Source organism: Heptranchias perlo, chromosome 13, assembly GCF_035084215.1.
Source record: "Heptranchias perlo isolate sHepPer1 chromosome 13, sHepPer1.hap1, whole genome shotgun sequence".
NCBI classification, from domain to species: Eukaryota; Metazoa; Chordata; class Chondrichthyes; order Hexanchiformes; family Hexanchidae; genus Heptranchias; species Heptranchias perlo.
Genome location: NC_090337.1, coordinates 53,213,227 through 53,234,608, shown reverse-complemented (window position 1 = coordinate 53,234,608; position 21,382 = coordinate 53,213,227). Strand labels below are relative to the sequence as shown.

Below are 21,382 nucleotides of genomic sequence, written 5' to 3'. Positions count from 1 at the left end.
GTGCCCATCTTTGATGATATAAATGTTCCAATTGAAAGTAACAGCTGCAAAATGTGCTCTGCTATAGTGCGGATCATGCATGTTAAGCAATCAAACAATTGTAAAACTTTGAGTGCTTTGAACAGAGCAGTATCGAATGTGTAACACATTGTTAGGAAATACTTTGTGGCATTCATACTTTGCCCATCCTCTTGGTATAAGGGATTGTTCAGAGGCCTTACCGTAGCAGATTTTCTCCAGTTGACAAATCATTTCCTCATGTGCTCTTAATTCTTTTTTATTATTGAAGACGGCATTCACTCTTTCTCCTCTCAGGAATTCTGCACCAACGTCTTGTAAGGTGGTTGCCCTAGAGTGAACAGAGCAACCCACCTTTTGACCATTTACTGCAGCAGCATGAAGTCAGTTGTTCTTAATGTGCTGCTTCCTTATTTCAATGATCTTCAGGCTCTCTAGTATTTTGTGTCGCCAAAAACATACCTGCCTCTAAATGGCTGCTGCAACCTTTCAAGTTGCCGCAGCATCACAGGAAATCCCACCGTGTGAGATCCCAGCAGTAGACGACTGAAGTCCAGAATCACTAATGATGGCCAACCCCTGAAGTTCTGGCCATTCGGACCACAGGCAGTCATGTGGCATACTGTGTGCTATTACTGTGCTCTGGTGTTCACCAACTATGGAAAATCGACCCTCAGATCTGTAATAAGTTAGCTTATTTCAGCCATGGCAGCTCAACTCACTTCAGCAATCTGGGTTACAGAGGGAGAAAGAAAAAACAACATAGGATTAGAAGAAGGTCAGGCTCAGCTGTAATGGCCAGCTCACTGTTCATCCTCGGTCATGAAGACCACAACTTGGTTGAGGCATTGGCGGGCTGCTGGTGCCCAAGGAACAATGCATGAATATAGACCACCTACAAGGCACAAATCAGGAATGTGATGGAATACTGTCCACTTGCCTGGATGGGTGCAGCTGCAACAACACTCAAAAAGCTGGTCACCATCCAGAACAAAGCAGTCTGCTGTTTACAGATCTTAAACATCCACTCGCTCCACCATTGGCGTACCGTAGCTGCACTGCAGCAACTCACTAATGCTACTTCGATATCACCTCCCAAACCTGCGACCACCACTACCTAGAAGGACAAGGGCAGCAGGTGCATGGGAACAACATCACCTCCAAGTCACACACCATCCCCACTTGGATGTTCCTTCATAATCACTGGATCAAATTCCAGGAATTTCCTACCTAACAGCACTGTGGGAGTACCTTCACCACATGGACTGCAGCGTTTTAAATAGAAGGACCAGCACCATCTTCTCAAGGGCAACTAAGGATGGGCAATATATGCTGGCCTCACTAGCGACGTCCGTATCCCCAGAAATGAATATAAAAAAAAGACGACTTCTTTCAGGAGAGGAAAGATAAGGGGAAAAATTAGAGGGAAAACTTAGAGAATTAGATGTGAAGCAGGTTATATTTGTAGATGTACTGCGACAGAGGGATGTATATTTGAAAAGCTGTGGAACAAGTTGTCATCAGTCAAAAGAGCTGAACTTGTTGTTTTGATTTTCAAAAATGAATAATTACCTTCTACCGAGACTTGAAAGTAACATTTCATTCAAACGAAACCAAGTTGACGTTATTGGCACTGACTGCAGACCGCTTTCCTGTCATGATCATGACAGCTTCAAAAAAGGGGAAATAAGTAAACCATGGCAAGCACATCAAGGCAAAGTCATTTCTAACCTCACTGCTGCAGCTTCTGCTGAAGACTCAGGTTGCAAATAAGAGACATTTCTCACTGGGTCTACGATGCTTTCCACCAGATCGCTCCAAATTGTTGTCATTTTCCTGCTACTTAGCACTGTCTTTGTGTCAAGCAACTCATGTAAGTTTTGCATTTTTAAAATCTACTATATTTAAGGAATAGATACAGAATTTTTGATTTGAAACGTAAGTTGCACGATGTAAAAGTCATTCTGTACGGTTCATCTCAGACTAAAACAGAACACTTGTGTTTTTCAGATCTCCGGCCAAGCAGGGTCATCACCAATTGCTGCAAGAGAGTGTCTGTGAGGAAAATCCCCTATAATATTACACATTATAGGATCCAGAATGCTCTTTCTCCATGTGTGGAAGCTGTAATGTAAGCAATTATTTTTAATCAAACCATCTTCAAATGTTCAACATTTAGTTGAACCTTTTAAAAACCAGTGGTGCTTTTGGGGGTTTTTTCTCCTACAATTTTCTTCTCTCCTCTTGTGAAGGCTCCAATTGGTGCTGGGGTGGAGTTCCACACAACGGCTTCCATCTGATACCTCGTCCTGCATATATCTTCAAGCAGAATCTCTGCTGGAATTACTAGTGTTTGGATGTTGGTTGAGGGAGGATATTGTGCTTGGCCAAAATAGAATCATAGAAAGATTACAGCACGGAAGGAGGTCATTCAGCCCATCGAGTCTGCGCCAGCTCTACGCGAAATCAATCCAGCTAGTCCCACTCCCCCGCCCTATCCCCATAGCCCTGCAATTTTTTTCCTTTCAAGTACTTATCCAGTTCCCTTTTGAAGACCATGATTGAATCTGCCTCCACCACTCCCTCAGGCAGTGTATTCCAGATCCTAACCACTCGCTGTGTAAAAAATTTTTCCTCATGTCACATTTGGTTCTTTGCCAATCACCTTAAATTTATGTCCTCGGATTCTTGACCCTTCCACCAAGGGGAACAGTTTCTCTCTATCTACTCTATCTAGATCCTTCATGATTTTGAATACCTCTATCAAATCTCCTCGCAACCTTCTCTGTTTCAAGGAGAACAACCCCAGCTTCTCCAGTCTATCCACGCAACTAAAGTCCCTCATCCCTGGAATCGTTCCAGTAAATCTCTTCTGCACCTTCTCTAAGACCTTCACATCTTTCCTAAAATGCGATGCCCAGAACTGGATACAATACACCAGTTGTGGCTGGACCATCTTGACGTGCTCAATAAAAATGACCAGCCGGGCGTGGTACCCTATTGTTGTTGTCGAGCCACACCCCGGCATGATTCATGAGCTCCAGCCATCACGAGGTGAGGAGCAGGCTTAATGGACCAGCTGGTCTTTTCCTGCCAGTCAATTTCGTATGTCCCATACATTGCCCATTTTCAGGAGAGAAGGTTTGAAGGGGGAAAATAGGAGCATGTAAATAAAATGTAACATATTGGCAAAGTACAACAACACACAATGGCATAGCAGTGGGGCAGGTGGGGGGGTTTCAAGTTTAATTTCTGCGCCACCCACCCCAGCCCCACAAGTCATACACACACAACAGATGAGATAGTGATTCAATATCCATGCCTGAGTTCCCAATCTCCGTCAGGCAGCTGTAGAGACGTGCTCAGCAGAGGCCAGTTGCAATCCCCACAGAGTAATGGAATGCAGGCTTAGCCCCTTCCAGCTCCAACTTCAGCCAAATGGCTCCAAATGGATGGCTGAAAGTATCAGTGGTGCGAGCCTGGGAAGCAGAGCTTTGGGGCCTGGGAAGTATTAGTTAAGGGCAAAAACTGGTGGGAATGGGGAGAGAGGGGGAATAAATACATTTGAAAGTAAAAATTGGCTGTTTTCTTTTGACATGGTGATGGTAAATCGTGAAAAATAACCAACTAAATAGTTGTATTTGCTGATTTCCTATAAGCACCAATGGTCAGGAAATTCCAGCATTTCTTGATGTCCCAAGAAATTCTGACATTTATTGGCAAAGTCTGTTATTGACAAACAGTCAGCAAAACCTTGCTTGCATCTAAACGGGCTGGAACACTGAGTTTCCCACCTTGCTGACTGGGTTCATGTAAATAGTGCGAGTGTGGCATTGTACTAACATATACAATTACATATGAGCATAGAAATTACTATTGGCGATATTAGTAGACAGACACCTAAATGTGGTCAGATGATGTAACTCTGACTGCTACTTAAGGCATTAACCATTTATTTTAAATGGGTTAACAGCTCTGGTAGAATAGTGAACTAGAGAATGCCACACAAACATGTTAAGCGTTCATCTAAAGAAATGTCACGTAAATGTGTGGATAAGCACCAATCTTCCATTACAAGAGTCAAAAATCAGCCGTATGAAGTAAAAAAAAGATAAACGCTGGCTACTTCCCATTATTGTCATTGTTTTCTTCTGTGCTGTCTTGCTGTAAGCATCAATAAACAAAATCATTCCGCACATGAAACCTGCTTATAGTGAACTTGGTTAAACAATGAGATACCAATTATCAGGAAGAGAAAGTGCAAATCATGTAACTTCGCTGTCATAAGGAATACAATAGTGTTTCTATTGTAGTGACATGCCTACTTATAGTGAAAATTCCTATATTTATCCGAATATATAAAGAGCAGTAAAATGCACTTTACACATCAATGATGGCTGATGGTTCCAGTCTTAAAGCGTTTAAACTACGCACAAAATTCTTTGTATTTAACTTCTTTAGAGTTCTAAAACTGTTCTAATTTCTTTTCTGTTTTAGTTTCTACACAGTGGAGAAAGGGCCCATCTGTTCTAATCCTGCTGCACGTTGGGTGCCAAATATGATCAGAGAGATCAAGTAAGTTGAACTTAATGTTAATAGGATGTTTGTCTGCTTGGCTAGTTATGTATTTACTTTCAGTGCTTAATGCAATTTTTATTGTCCTGCTGTGGTCTAAGCATTTGCAGCCTAAATATCCAGCACACTTAAACAGGAAGTGTCACCAGTTCTTTTAACAGTGAAAAAGAATAAGATTCACTTTAGCATTTTTCATTAATTCTGTCTGCCGATAAACTTTGTTAAGAGCACTTTTATATTGACAGTGTGTTGTCGCTGAGAGGCGCATGGTACTCAAATAGTGTCCAGGACTGAATTCTTTCTTGGTCTTGAGAGCACCTATTGAAGATACCAAAAATTCAGGTTTCTCTCTATTGGTCTTCTGATAGTGACTGGAGACACACTGGTACAGTAATGAGGGGGAGCACAATCAGAGGTCTCCACTTAAGCACTGATCTCCTGGAGCCCTCACACCAAAGTAAAAGTACCTTCAATTAAACATGGCTGAGGTACTAAATGAGTACTTTGAATCTGTCTTTACCAAAGAAGAAGATGCTGCTCAGTAAAGGAAGATGTAGTCGACATACTTGATGGGCTAAAAATTGATAAAGAGGAGGAACTAGAAAGGCTGGCTATACTGAAAGTAGTTAAGTCACCCGGTCCAGATGGGATGCATCCTAGGTTGCTGAGGGAAGTAAGAGTGGAAATTGCGGAGCTACTGACCATAATCTTCCAAACATCCTTAGATACGGGGTGGTGCCAGAGAACTGGAGAATTGCAAATGTTACACCCTTGTTCACAAAAGGGTGTAAGGATAAACCCAGCAATTACAGGCCAGTCAGTTTAACCTCGGTAATGGTGAAACTTTTAGAAACGATAATCCGGGACAGAATTAGCAGTCACTTGGACAGGTGTGGATTGTTTAGGGAAAGCCAGCATGGATTTGTTAAAGGCAAATCATGTTTAACTAACTTGATATAGTTTTTTGATGAGGTAACAGAGAGGGTAGATAAAGGCAATACAGTTGATGTGGTGTATATGGACTTTCAAAAGGCATTTGATAAAGTGCCACATGGTAGGTTTATCATCAAGATTGTGGCCCGTGGAATAAAGGGGGCAGTAGCAACATGGATACAGAATTGGCTAAGTGACAGGAAACAGAGAATAGTGGAGATCAGTTGTTTTTCGGACTGGAGGGAGGTGTACAGTGGTGTTCCCAAGGGGTCGGTGCTGGGACCACTGCTTTTCTTGATATATATTAATGACTTGGATTGGGTGTACAGGGCACAATTTCCAAATTTGCAGATGACACAAAACTTGTAAGGGTAGCGAACAGTGAGGAAGATGGTGATAGACTTCAAGTGGTTATAGGCAGGCTTGTGGCATGGGCGGACACGTGGCAGATTAAATTTAATGCAGAAAAATGCGAGGTGTTACATTTCGGTAGGAAGAATGAGGAGAGGCAATATTAACTAAGGGGCACAATTCTAAAAGAGGTACGGGAAGAGAGAGATCTGGGGATATGTAACAAATCGTTGAAGGTGGCAGGGCAGGTTGAGAAAGCGGTTAAAAAAGCATACGGGATCCTGGGCTTCATAAATACAGGTATAAAGTAGAAAAGCAAGGAAGTCATGATAAACCTTTATAAAACATTGGTTCAGCCACAGCTGGAGTATTGTGTCCAGTTGATCCTGGCGCTGAACTTTAAGGTTATGCTGTGTTAAAAGGCACAATTTAACAAGAAAATATTTAACAGCACCAGATTTTTGTTAACAAATCTCCTTCGAGTTTCCATTCTGCAAGATTGTGTTCTAACATCCAACAGGTGTTTTCACATTAAGCATGCTTTTTCCTGACTTCATCCAGGATTGCCCCATAATTTTGAGGTAAATTTCTCACGACACTTTACTAGTTTTATTAATACACATTCCATCTATTTTCTAACCTCCCTCTCTCTCACAACCTTTCTATCTCTATTTTATTGATACTTCTGTAACGAGGGCTCCTTAGCATTTTGTTCCTCCTACTCTACCATCCTACATGGTCTTGCTTCTCCCTGCATCTTATCCATGGTGATGCCAAGACTCATCATACAGCCTCCTACTTTAACTCATCCTTTCCCAGGATCACAAACACTGTGGACTTCCTTACATCCCTCAGTCTTTACTTCTCTTACAATCTTGACATCATCTTATAACTAATTCCTGATTTGCCTCATCTTTTCTTTCACTCTCTTCAACCATGGGCCTTGACCTTTTACCTAGGTTTCTCAATTTAAAAAAGATCGGTTTCATCCGTCTTTCCCACGCTCGCTCTCTCTGTGCCAGATTTCATATTGATTTTTCTCTGAGTCTTGGCATCTGTCTTTCTCTTGTTCATTATTGGCAAATATCTCTCTTTCCTGAGTGTCCCAGTATTGTATTTATTCATTCCTATCGAACATCCAAGTTCATTAACAGGATCATGTCAGTGCTTTAAGATTATATTATCTTATTATATTTTTTTTTCCTTCAAGTGACAGAATGGAGACTGGCAGTGCCTAACAGTGACAAAGGGATGAAGACACACAGCATTTTTCAGTTGTGCAAATATCTGTGTTTTCCACAGTATTGAGAATGTTTAGATTAGTCACCTATTTCTTACAGAAAATCAATGAATCTCAAATCTTCTGTTCATAATAATGATCAACAAATACCATAAGTAAAAATTGCACTGGAAATTTGAATTCTCTGAACGTTTCAAAACCCACGATTGGAAGGTTAATTTTAACAATGAACATCAAACTGATTTATTCTTACCTTGTGAATTGAGTTCTCAAGTCAATCATAGCACTTGGGCTTAATCAGATTACTCAGGAATAAAACTGATTACCTTTAGAATCAATCAGAATATTTTATCTGTAATCCGACAACCTTTCAATTTTATTACTTATCTAAGCTTTACGCTTTGGAATACTCTATGTACTATGCTTCAAAGCTTATAGTAGGCACAATTGTACATAGAAATACAACTGAAGTAAAATATTTTAATGCTTGAAATTTTCTATGATTCTATCGGACCAAATTCGGGAAAATGGGATTCGGCTGGGTGGCTCGTTTCTCAGCCGGCGTGGACATGATGGGCCGATTGGCCTCCTTCCGTGCCGTAAATTTTCTATGATTCTATGATTTCTTTTCTACAACATTGGCAATGATATGGTACCTGAGAGCACTGTTTGATCTAGGGTTCCAAAACAAGAGCTTCACTCAGAATTCCACGTCTTATTTGCAGAAGTCCAGTCTGTTATAAGGGAGTTAAAGTGGAAAGGTTATTTTTGCAGTAATGATGTTCTGCTCCTGAGATGTCTTCAGCATGTTTGATATATGTGATAATATGCAGCATTTAGTAAATGTGACAGAATGTCAATATTGATCCAATGTAACGTTCAGTTAGGATGTTTTTATTTTTATTTTTATTAGGTAAGGGTATCAAGGGATATGGAGCTAAGGCGGGTAAATGGAGTTGAGGTACAGATTGGCCATGATGTAATTGAATGGCAGAATAGACTCGAGGGGCAGAATGGGCGACTCCTGTTGCTATGTTCCTAGAATGTCAACCATTAGATGCTTGAACACAAGGATGGATCTAACAATGCTTGAGAGTGCATTGCAATGCTGCAATTTAATCATGAGCTAGAGGGAATATTATAAATAGAAGAGTTCCATTTTTAATGTAGTTTTCTTGCATTATACAGCCATATTAAAACAGTGTCAGGGAGGCTGCAGTAGTATTATTTAGACCCCAGGGCACTTCTGTCCATTCTATATAATCTGTAGGAGTACAGTGTCTTCTTTGGCAGCATTAGTCATTAATACATGAGAAATTTATTCTAGGTACATTCCTAATTATGCTACGCATTTATTTTTCTATTTTACAAATTTGGATTTTTTTTTTTTGTTTTCAAATAAAGGATATTGTAGTAATACAAATAAACTGCCTCATGTGTGTTCCTTAAAACCACTCTAATCAAACATTGACATGGCAATCATATTTCTACAGGTATGATATTCCAACATAAGATCCTAGAGTATTTTCCATGAATTTCCTTGGAAACAGAAATCCTCATAACATTTCTTTTATTTTCTGATTGAAGTGATACTACAAGTGCTATTAACAGATTACTTCCTATAGTGACTACATATAATAAAATCTCTCCCTGTTAAGTTTTACTGTAGCCTTTTCCATGACTTTGTGATTCAAGAATTATCCACTTAGTCTTTCCGTGGAGTCATTTATGTCAGTTTGGCTCAGTTGGCAGTACATTAGCCTTTGAGTCAGAAGGTCATGGTTTCATAGCCCTATCGACTTGATCATGTAATCACACAAAAGTGCTTTATTGTCATTGTGCCATCTGCTGGATGAGACAGCAAATCTAACCCCTACTTGCCTTTCCAAGTGGTCATACAGGATTCCATGGCACTATTTGAAGAAGGGTAAGGTACTCTCCAGTGTCTTGGCCAACATTTCTCCCTCAACTACAACAGTGACTACACTTAAAAAGTACTTAATTTGCTGTTAAGCACTTTGGGACATCCTGATATCATGAAAAGTGCTATATAAATGCAAGTTCTTTCTTTTCTTTAACCACCAAAAACAGATTACCCGATGAGTCATTTATTTGTTGTTGGTGGGACCTTGTGAGTTGAACCAGTGCTTTCTCGTAGTGCTGAAATGCAGTTTTTGCCCAATTGTTCTGTAATTTTCAGAGGAAAAACTTCTACAAATTACCAGATGGAGAACAAATAGGAGAAAACCACATTGTAGTAAGTCAGCAAAAGCTTTGTGAGCAGTTTGCAATATGAAGACCAAATTGGAACTTGGAACTGACTCTGGATTTGTGTGCATCCCTCCCTCCCCTCACCCCACCATTGCCTTTAGCCATCTAGGCCCCATGCTCTAGAATTCCCTCCTTATATCCTTCCGCCTCTCTATCTCCCCCTCCTCCTTTAAAGTCCTCCTTAAAACCTACCCTTTTGACCAAGGCGCCTTTCTAATATCTCCTTTGTCTCAGCATCTATTTTTGTCTGATTATGCTTCTGTGAACTGCCTTGGACATTTTAAAGGGACTTATATAAATGCAAGTTGTTGACAGAAATAGTTTGCAGAGATCGGACAACTGTTCACATCAAAAATACACATTCCATTTGTGGATTGGACTGGATTGGACTTCAACTCAGCCAGATCCGCTATCTCCTTAAACATTTCATTTTTTTTCTTGAAATTGCATCAACATTTATGACTAGATATTGCTCTCTGCATTAGATTTATCCCACAGGCAAAGTTATGTGCCTATCATGACTTTGGGGGGTAACAAATGAAGGAATTCCTAGGCATAAGAATAGCTTTTTCTTTGACTATCTTCTGGAGTATTCTAGGTAATAACTGCAATGGTAATTACTGGACTTGGGTGCGTGTCTGCGCTGAACAAACAGCAATTTTTTTTTAACTGATCTGGTGAGTTTGTTTAAAGTTAATAATTATCTGAAGCAAAACCGTAACAGGCCCTTACATCTCTTGATGCCCAATTGCTTTAATTTTAACATTCTGTACTCTGGCTCCTCACTCCCATCCCACCCACACCCCGCCGTCCTCTGCTCCCCAGTCAACACCCCATCCCCCGTGCTCCACCCCATGCCCCATCTGCTGTGGTGCTTTCTCCATGCCAGCTCCCTGCTGTATTCCACTTCCTGGTATCATGCCCTCATCAGTATGCCAAGTTCACCGTTCAGAATGGAAACAAAACCATGCTACACACCCTAGATGACCAATCGGCAGAGCCATGGGAATCAGTTAATGAACAATTATGAAAAGTGGAAGATTGCATATGATCTGACAAACATTTTTTTTTATTGAGTATTATTGCACTGCAATATAAACTTAATGAGCATTTTATTCCCAAACAACATTAGTTAAAACCGCTGAGCAATGACAACTCCCATTTATATAGCACCTTTCATGTGAAAAACATCCCAACATGAGCTGGGAAAGGAGAGATTAGGATGGGAGACCAAAAGCTTATTCAAAGAGATGGGTTTTTAGGAGGTTTTGAAAGGAGGAGAGAGGGCCAAAGATGGATCCTTGGAGGAGTGCAGGGGATGGGAAGAGACATCACTGCTGTCATTTTAAGAACTCACTTGATCATTGTGATATCGGAGCTGTGGAAATATTGTTGTTATGATATCAGAACCATCGATTATATAGAAAATCTTTGAACCTTTGATTCTACATTTGTGATATAATTATTGGATACTCTTTAGTTGCTTATTCATGGCTTCTTCTATCATCACCATTCACTCATCACACTTCATGTGAACACCTTGACAAAAGCCACCTCATAAGTGACAGTTCCTGCAGACCACACCCTTACTGTCACATTGATGCAAAATAACCTGTGGTCATCTTCCAGACCCCACAGGACATGAGAGGTTCCTTACAAACAGATCATTTGTTTCTCGTACCCAGAATTGTCTCCAATAATATTGAAAATGCAAAAAACAGCAAAAATGTTGGGACTCTCTTGCCCTGATCCTACATCATACTTAGTAGCACAGGTGTCACTTGAAGGTGCCATTGACAGCATTGCCAGCACAAGCAGTAAGATGATTTTCATCCTTGAAGGAGCAATAAATCCACTGACTTCTGATCTACTCCTATCTCACCTTGAGTACCAGAAGCAACACAGATATGGACTTAGGGCACTGACCTTTTAGTTATAAACTGTGTTCCATAGACTTATGTAGTCAAAAGGTCAGGCTGGAGTCTGCTCCTCCATAGCATAAGAGTGCAGGCATATATGGAGGAAAATATATTGGCTCCCCACACAGCTCAAATTGTTTTGCATTGTACCAGAATGGTAGAAAGCAGGTTCATACCATGTAAGGACCATTCACCAATAGTTCTGCAAGCTCAACCAGTTGTAAACCTCCTATACCTGCCTTGGGATAATATTGCACTGCTAGTTTTCAATAGGAATAAGTGCACGGAAGTTTTGACTTTTACAATTCTATACATATGAAGGGGTACATATCAGCATTTTGGGAATAGTATTGGGGATAAGATTGAGTGAATGAGGTTTGCACTTGGCTTAACCTTTCACAAGGCAACTCTTTGGTGATGGTTTGAATTTTTCTCCTTAAGAGGGCACCGTCCCCCTGCAAAACATTGGACGATCTGTCAGATACAGTATCTGTAGAGAACGGTAGCATAGTGGTTATGTTACTGGGCTAGTAATCCAGAGGCCTGGACTAATAATCCAGAGTCATGAGTTCAAATTCCACCATAGCAGCTGGGGAATTTAAATTCAATTAATTAAATAAAGTTTGGAATTTTAAAAAATCTAGTATTAGTAATGGTGGCCATGAAACTACTGGATTGTCGTAAAAACCCGGTTCACGAATGCCCTTTAAGGGAAGGAAACCTGCTGTTCTTACCCGGTCCGACCTATATGTGACTCCAGACCCACAGCAATGTGGTTGATTCTTAATCGCCCTCTGAAATGGCCTAGTAAGCCACTCAAGAAGGCAGCTCACCACCACCTTCTCAAGGGCAATTAGGGATGGGCAACAAATGCTGGCCTTGCCAGTGACGCCCACATCCCATGAATGAATAAAAAAAAGGTATACCTGAGATTGTGCATCTTAGTGACAGTTACAACACTTCAGGTGTTGAAGAAATACTATAGTAATAATTTGACAAAGCATCTCTGAGGTGTCAGATTGGCATGACTTGAATTTGATATCTGTTTATGTATCTGTGGTGTAAATTTAGTCCAAACTGCTTGATGTAAAAATAATTTGGAGGAAAGGAAACAGGAAGAACATGATCATGTACAAATATAGTGTTAAAAGAGGAAGAATAGCTATTTGGTGCAGTTTATGTCATGCCGCTAAATTGTTGAGATATAAAAATTGCTGACAAGTCGAGAAAGAGGAATCACAAGTCTGGCCTGGTTTTGAACCTGGGAGAGATTAATCAATATGATTTCTTTTTTCCTTCAGACTAACCATTTTATTCTATTAATAGAAAAATTAAATTCTAGAATTAAAGGATTTTTAAAAAATTTCACATTGAGAAACACCACAGCCATGCAATTCAGAGAGGTGCCTTCTTCATCATGGTTCAGTGGGTAGATGAATCAGATGGTGTGGTAATCAACTATGTAACTAAGTAAATATAAGAAAAGTCGGTGAAAAGAAGAGGCCATCTGACCCATCAAATTCATCCCTGCAGTATATTAACTCTCCTCTCATAGCATCTTAGTTGTATTTTCAATAACCCCCAAATTTTTGCCACTACTATCTTGCTCAGTAGATTATTCCAAACATTTAGCACTTTTTGAACAAAGATATCTTTTGCGGTATCTGCTCTATGTTCACTTTCATTAATTTCCACTTAAGTCTTCTGGTCCTACTTTATATTAAGGAGGCACTTTAGTTGGCCTCAGTATCCTGGGGCTAGACAGGAGAAAAATTAGCCACGGCTTTAACTCTTGACTGTTGCCGAGGAACTCTTACTATAAAGGATATGTGTGTGAGAGCAAGATTACAGTCTGCTGTGATATCCTCCATTGTCGAATAGACTGCCAGTACTCACTGTCTAGGCTCACACATGAAGAATGGCCATTTGGATGAGGTAGCAGGGGGCTGCTGGTGCCTGTGGAACTGCGGCCCAGTGTGAATCAGCATCTTCAGAAGAGGAGAAAAAAGAAAATAACATCAAACTATCTCTGCCATGTTGTCACAAATTGCACAATTCAACCTTTGAATTCCAAGTGCTTGTTTAGCCAGGTTAATGCCTGCTGTCTCACTTTATTTAGTGAATCCTTCCACCAATGTAAAATGTATAAAAAAATATCATTAAAAGAGTGAGGAGAGGAGTTAGGAGAATGCTTAGCCACAGGCAATAGTTGAGGCAGAGACCATAGCATCTTATAAGGGACAAGTGAACAAATCTTTGAAGCAGAGGAAGATACATGGCTATGTGAGCGAGCAGTCCAGTGAGATTAATTTTCCATTGCTCTAGCAAAGAGCTGGCAAAGATACGATGGACCGAATGGCCTTCTTCTGTGCTGTAAACTTCTATGGGGGTAATTTTGAACTTTGGCAGGGGCAGAAACTGGTGATTGTAGATCGGCCGCACGTCATACACCATGTCTGATTTTCCCTTCCATTACCTCTGGAAAGGAAAATTGAGCGGAGTATATAACCGGAAGCGAATCCATTACCATCAGTTTTCAGCCCCTACCGAAGCTGAAAATGACGCCTATGGTGCCATGGCTTGCTGAAGACATACTGAGCTGCTGTTGAGAGTTTCAGAGGTCAGCTCACTTCAATAATGATTCAATGTTCCCTGCAAAGATTGGGCCATGCACAGGAAACTTGCCTATTGGCGGGGGCAGGATTACTGGCTCAGCAGCAGTTCTTAAAGAGCTGCTGCTTATATTTAAAGGTGAACTGCCTGATTTTACTACAGGATGATTTTTTGGCTGAAATGTTGGCTGGGACTTAAAGAGATGCTGAAGGAAGTGGAAGTGCCAGTGGAAGAAGAAGGACACTCCCCTTTTCTGAGTCTGCCATGAAGATCTTACTACGAGGTGCAGCAAAGGAGGGCTGCTCTCTTTGGAGATGGTGGTGGAAAGAGTAAACATCATCTTCTATGTGCACAGGATGACCAAGAAAATGCAGAAAAATTTTTAAAGCACAAGAATGATTGCAAAGGTTAGAGCACACAGCATTGGCATACACACTTGCAACCTGCTGTACTTAACTGCACTCCGACAACCTATCACCTCTATCAAACATTCACACACATAACAATGTTGCTGCAGGATGCACTTTCTACCTGGCACTGAAACATCCAACTATTGTCATTCAAACATCTCACTTCCAACAACAGCCAACTAACGCGCACAAAGCTGGGATGCAGGATGGGCAATGTCTATACTCTTCAAACGTTCAACATCTCTACAATTTGCACTTGCATGCAGAACAAGACTGATTGTACAAGAAGGGAATGGTGTCATATTGGAGGATGTCCTCCCAATGTATGGCCCTTAAGTCACATAGAGCAACAAACCTTGGAAATACATGCAAGAAGTCCATAGAGGGAGGCCACAGGATGAAGCAGAGCCAGTACCCACCCTTTGCTTATTCTTCTTCCTCTCCTTACTCACCCTGTTACACATAGGCATTCACTGCATCACAGTACCATGATACACCGCAGATTGGCATGTCAACTCTGTTTGAAGGGATGTCTTACTGTCCCCATTCTAACACATATTCTTGTGAAGTATCCCTTCACAGCTAGAAGCAGAAAGTAGTTATCTTGTCAATCTTGCAGCTACCTAAGTGTCCATTTATTGGCATTGTGCTTGAACTGTCATGGACATTATAGCTAGATTTCAAAAGGTAGCTTAAACAAGCATTCTTCCAAAAGCATTCTGCACACTTGCCTGCTTATTGAGAGCTCCAGCACAGCCAAACTGAAAGGAATGGATAGCAGCGCCCTCTGCCTGTTCTTTACACTAGTTCTTGCACTAAAATGATAATGCTCATGAAGTGATACTTAAAAGAGTTTCCTCGAATGAATAAAATCTGGAAAAGCCCCAAGTCATTTAAAGGGACAGCAAGAGTTTGTGGCAAGGTGGATGAATGATCTTAATAGAAAGTGGGTCTGTTAATATACTATTATTAGGTGTGTGTGTATGTGTGAAAGATTTTCACCTTGCTGAACACGATTAATCGCTACTAGCTCACTATTATCATCTTCAGGAACAGAATGGTACTGGAATTATTAGTGTTGTGCCCACTGAAGGAATGCTATTTTTGATTGTCAGCCTTGGTCCAGTGGTACTATGCTAGCCTCTGAGTCATGGAAGGTTTAAAGGTTCAATCCCTACTTAAGAACACAATCTAGGCTGATACTTCAGTGCATATGGAGAGAGTCAGAAGTGCTATCATTTTAATACAATGTTAAGCTGAGGCCTCTCAGGTGGCGGTAAAAGATCCCCTGGTACTATTTGAAGAAGGGTACTGGGGTTCTCCCAGTGTACTGGCCAACATTTATCCTTGAACTACTGTCACCAAAACAGTTTATCTCCCCATTTATCTCATTGCTGTATGTGGGCATTTGCTGTGCGCAGATTGGTATTTCTGCATATTACAAAAGCGACTCCACTTTAAAAGCACTTTGTTGCTTGTGACACATTTTGGGATGCCCTGAGGACATGAAAGGTGCAAGATAAATATAAATTCTTTCTTTTGTTTCAAAAACGTTTTACTTAGTAATTTGAAATAGATTGGTTATCAGTTCCCTAATCCAAGTGGCCCACCTTTGAATCAACTGGAATGGCAGTGAGCAGGTGCAGAATATCATATCTAACTATATTGCAAAGTTTGAGGAAGGAGGTGACAGACAGTTTCTTAAAGGCATTTAAATTATTAACATGGCACCACAGGTAGGAGGAAGAATTATCAGCGATAGGCTGGTACCATCACATAGCGATAACACACTTACCATATTTTCGCAAGTAGGCCTAATGAGTAGCATGGATTAACGAGGTGCAAAGCCTATAATTCTCGCTGCTTTTCACTTAATGGCAGAAACTTATTAGCATAAATTTAAAATGTTATAAAAAGCTCAGCACTATAGTTAAAGAGAATCAGTTATAATGATAAAAGATGTATTGAAATTGCAGTTCGAGGGAGAACTAACGTTTTATGATGAACTGTGTGACTTCATATTGAGATCGCTTTCTGGAAGTGATTCGAGACAATTTAACATTTGTTTGACCAAATGTTCACGACCCTAAATGGTCAAGCAAACTGATCATTTTGCAACCGCACGAGTGCCGGGAGAGCTGATGAGCGGGTGGGAAAGCAGAGCCCCTTACACCATTCAGCTGGCAGGTCATTAAACTGAAGCAGGTGATCAGCTGGCACCTAGTGAGCTTTGGTGGTGCAGCCCAGGAGATCACAGAGGAGTTATTCGGGGGAAGTCAAATGCTATTGCTTTTGGTGAGAACATCTGGGTCTGAAGGGGCTTTTTTCATCCTCGACATACAAACATAAAGATAGGCACACAAACAGGATGGGACACAAAGCAAACAATTGCTGACTCAAAAGACAGCCCAAAGCACAGTTGGGACTACCAAGTGCTCTTGTGGGATATGGGATTGCTGGATGTTTTGTGGTGGCTGAGCATTCACAAAATTTGGTGCAGTATATAGACAAATGGTCAGCGAAAGGTGCACATGATATAGATTGTAGTCTGGCGTTGGTACTGACAAAGTTTCTAGAGGACATCATCCCTGCATTCTTGTTATTTTGGTGTCGAGGCATGAACCCTTGGCCCAAATATGGTTGGATTGTCCATTTTGAATTACTGCAGTGTAGTACACTGTTGGGAATGACTAAAATGTTAAATATATTTATAACCTGTCCAGTGAATGGGGAACAGGCTGGGACTGGGAATCAGAGTCAACTTAATACAGGATAATTGCAGCCAGATGCAGTGGATTGTAGTGGGTCAGAAGACCAAACTCTCTAGAGCTAGGGGACCTGCTGCATTGACACTGGTAGCATGCTGAGCAGTAGTGAATTGCTTGTCTAGATACAGAGTATGGGTAGTGCGAATTGAGCAGGATTGGTAGAGATGAGAGACCATTTTGCGGCAGGTGGAAGGCGCGGACCTTAAAGAGTAGCCTGAGCTCACAAGGTCATATTATCCCAAGAAGACATTTATTGGCCCATCAGGGGCACCCAATGCAGTATAACATTAGGTCGATACCACACCTCATGGTAGCCTTACATCTGAACATAGGAACAAGAGTAGACCATTCAGCCCCTCAAGCTTGTTCCGCCATTCGATTAGATCATGGCTGATCTGTACCTCAACTACCTGCTTTTTCTACATATCCCTTAGCTAACAAAAATCTCTTGCAAAGCGTTCAGCTGTTGTCATAGGGCAGACCTAGCTACATGAGACAGTTTCTCTAAAAGGGATTATCAACCTGCTCAGCTGAATCTTATATCCCAGAAGTGAAAGGTTAGTGTGCAAACTCATTGCATCACCAATCAAACATTTAAGAGAATGAAACATAAGCGATGAAGGTAGGTCTCCTCAGACGTAACCAGGCAACTGCGTAGAGCCAGCTCCTGTGGTAATGACAGTTGCAAACAGAATGGGCTGTAAATTCGGCCATGTAGCGCCTGTTGTTTCAGCGCTACACAGCCTCCCGAATGTCCAAAATGTCGAGCGTGACGTGCACCTGGCACCATCTTTGTAAAGGGTTTAGCGCATGTGCAGATAACGAACGCCGGCAACATGTAAAGTAAGGAGAACATGCGTTCGATCAGTGTGCAACGCTGATTTAAAGTGATAGACACCATTTTGGCACTTAACATTCCACTCAAAGCACTGCCTTAACCATGACCAGCTAAACATGTCTTAGAGTGCCTGGAGGACCTCCAGCCAGTGCTATTTAAAGGGACCATGCAGGATTTACAGGTTAGTTGATAGTTTTGGCTGCTCTTGCATTTGTACCTGTTTTTGGAGGTCTCCTATACTTGAATACTAGGAGTAGGGGACATAGCCTAACATTTAGAGCCAGGACTTGCAGGAGTGAAGTTAGGAAATGCTTCTACACGCAAAGGGTGGTAGAAGTTTGGAGCGTTCTTCTGCAAACGGCAGTTGATGCTAGCTCAATTGTGAATTCTAAATCTGAGATTGATAGATTTCTGTGAACCAAGGGTATTAAGGAATATGGGGCTAAGGCGGGTATATGGAGTTAGGTCACAGATCCACCATGATCTCATTGAATGGTGGAACAGGCTCGAGGGGCTAAATGGCACTCCCACTTGCTGCCTCCTGTTATGTGCCACCGTCCCCTGCAAGAAAGTGAGAAGTGTGTTGGTGAGTGTCCTGCAGGATTTTGGCTGATGTCACAGAATCATAGAAAATCATAGAAAATAGGAGCAAGAGTAGGCCATTCAGCCCTTCAGGCCTGCTCCGCCATTCAAAATGATCATGGCTGATCGTCTCACTCAGTACCCTCTTCCTGCTTTTTCCCCATATCCCTTGATCCCTTTAGCATTAAGAAATATATCTATCTCCTTCTTGAATATATTTAATTACTTGGCCTCCACTGCCATCTGTGGTAGAGAATTCCACAGGTTCACCATCCTCTGAGTGAAGAAATTTCTCCTCATCTCAGTTCTAAATGGCATACCCCGTATCCTGAGACTGTGACCCCTGATTCTGGACTCCCCAGCCATCGGGAACATCCTCCCTGCATCTAGTCTGTCCAGTCCTGTTAGAATTTTATATGTTTCGATGAGATCACCTCTCATTCTTCTAAACTCTAGTGAATATAGGCCTAGTCGACCCAATCTCTCCTCATACGTCAGTCCTGCCATCCCTGGAATCAGTCTGGTAAACTTTCGTTGCACTCCCTCCATGGCAAGGAAACTCTTCCTCAGATAAGGAGACCAAAACTGCACACAATACTCCAGATGTGGTCTCACCAAAGCCCTGTACAACTGAAGTAAGACATCCCAGTTCCTGTACTCAAATCCTCTTGCAATGAACACCAACATACCATTCGCCTTCCTAACTGCTTGCTGCACCTGAATGCTCGCTTTCAGCGACTGGTGTACAAGGACACCCAGGTCTCGTTGCACCTCCCCTTTTCCCAATCTATCACCATTCAGATAATAATCTGTCTTTCTGTTTTTACAACCAAAGTTGAAAGTGGAGTCACAGGTGGATAGGGTGGTGAAGAAGGCATTCGGCATGCTTGGTTTCATTGGTCAGAACATTGAATGCAGGAGTTGGGTTGTCTTGTTGAAGTTGTACAGGGCATTGGTGAGGCCACACTTGGAGTACTGTGTACAGTTCTGGTCACCCTATTATAGAAAGGATATTATTAAACTAGAAAGAGTGCAGAAAAGATTTACTAGGATGCTACCGGGACTTGATGGTTTGACTTATTGGGAGAGGTTAGATCGACTGGGACTTTTTTCCCTGGAGAGTAGGAGGTTAAGGGGTGATCTTATAGAAGTCTATAAAATAATGAGGGGCATAGATAAGGTCGATAGTCAAAATCTTTTCCCAAAGGTAGGGGAGTCTATAACGAGGGGGCATAGATTTAAGGTGAGAGGGGAGAGATACAAAAGGGTCCAGAGGGGCAATTTTTTCACTCAAAGGGTGGTGAGTGTCTGGAACGAGCTGCCAGAGGCAGTAGTAGAGGCGGGTACAATTTTGTCTTTTAAAAAGCATTTGGACAGTTACATGGGTAAGATGGGTATAGAGGGATATGGGCCAAGTGCAGGCAATTGGGACTAGCTTAGTGGTATAAACTGGGCGACATGGACATGTTGGGCCGAAGGGCCTGTTTCCATGTTGTAACTTCTATGAAAGTGGATAACCTCACATTTATCCACCTTATACTGCATCTGCCATGTTCTTGCCCACTCACCCAACTTGTCTAAATCACATTGGAGCCTCTTTGCATCCTCCTCACAACTCACAGCCCACCCCAGCTTTGTGTCGTCTGCAAACTTGGAAATATTACATTCAGTTCCCTCATCCAAATCATTGATATATATTGTGAATAGCTGGGGCCCAAGCACTGATCCCTGCGGTACCCCACTAGTCACTGCCTGCCACCTGGAAAAAGACCCGTTTATTCCTACTCTCTGTTTCCTGTCTGTCAACCAATTTTCAATCCAGGCCAGTATATTCCCCCCAATCCCATGTGCTTTAATTTTGCACTCTAACTTCTTGTGTGGGACCTTATCAAAAGCCTTCTGAAAATCCAAGTACACCACATCCACTGGTTCTCCCCTATCTATTCTACTAGTTACCTCCTCACGAAACTCCAGTAGATTTGTTAAGCCTGATTTCCCTTTCGTAAACCCATGCTGACTTTGTCCAATCCAGTTAATGCCTTCCAAGTGTTCTGTTATCACATCCTTTATAATAGACTCCAGCATTTTCCCCACTACTGATGTTAGGCTAACAGGTCTGCAATTCCCTGATTTTTCTCTCCCTCCTTTTTTAAATAGTGGGGTTACATTTGCCACCCTCCAATCTGTAGGAACTGTTCCAGAGTCTATAGAATTTTGGAAGATGACCATCAATGCATCAATTATTTCCAGGGTCACTTCCTTTAGTACTCTGGGATGTACATTATCAGGACCTGGGGATTTGTCAGCCTTTAGCCCCATTAATTTCCCTAGTACTATTTTTTTACTAATACTGATTTCCTTCAGTTCCTCCCTCTCACGAGACCCTTGGTTCCCTAGCACTTCCGGGAGGTTATTTGTGTCCTCCTTTGTGAAGACAGAACCAAAGTATGTGTTTATTTGTTCTGCCACTTCTTTGTTCCCCATTATAATTTCCCCCATTTCTGACTGTAAGAGACCTACATTTGTCTTCACTAATCTTTTTCTCTTGATATATTTATAGAAGCTTTTACAGTCAGTTTTTATGTTCCCTGCTAGTTTACTCTCATACTCTTTTATTCCCCTCTTAATCAATCTCTTTGTTCTCCTTTGCTGAACTCTAAACTGCTCCCAATCCTCAGGCTTGCTGCTTTTTCTGGCATTTTTATATGTCTCCTCTTTGGATCTAATACTATCCCTAATTTCTTTTGTAAGCCACGGTTGAGCCACCTTTTCTGTTTTATTTTTGCGCCAGACAGGAATGAATAATTGTTATAATTCCTGCAGATGTTCTTTAAATATTAGCCATTGCCTATCCACCGTCATCC

At 41.5% G+C, this 21,382-nt stretch overlaps 1 protein-coding gene across 1 annotated transcript; it reads left to right on the top strand.

Annotated features, from left to right (window-relative positions):
* Positions 1-1,720: 1,720 nt before the first annotated feature.
* On the top strand, positions 1,721-8,544 carry LOC137331601 (eotaxin-like). Its single transcript, XM_067995508.1, has 4 exons — positions 1,721-1,891; positions 2,029-2,149; positions 4,516-4,593; positions 7,088-8,544. Exons 1-4 carry the CDS (start codon positions 1,816-1,818, stop codon positions 7,113-7,115), a joined length of 303 nt encoding a protein of 100 aa, XP_067851609.1. The 5' UTR covers positions 1,721-1,815; the 3' UTR covers positions 7,116-8,544.
* Positions 8,545-21,382: the final 12,838 nt, after the last annotated feature.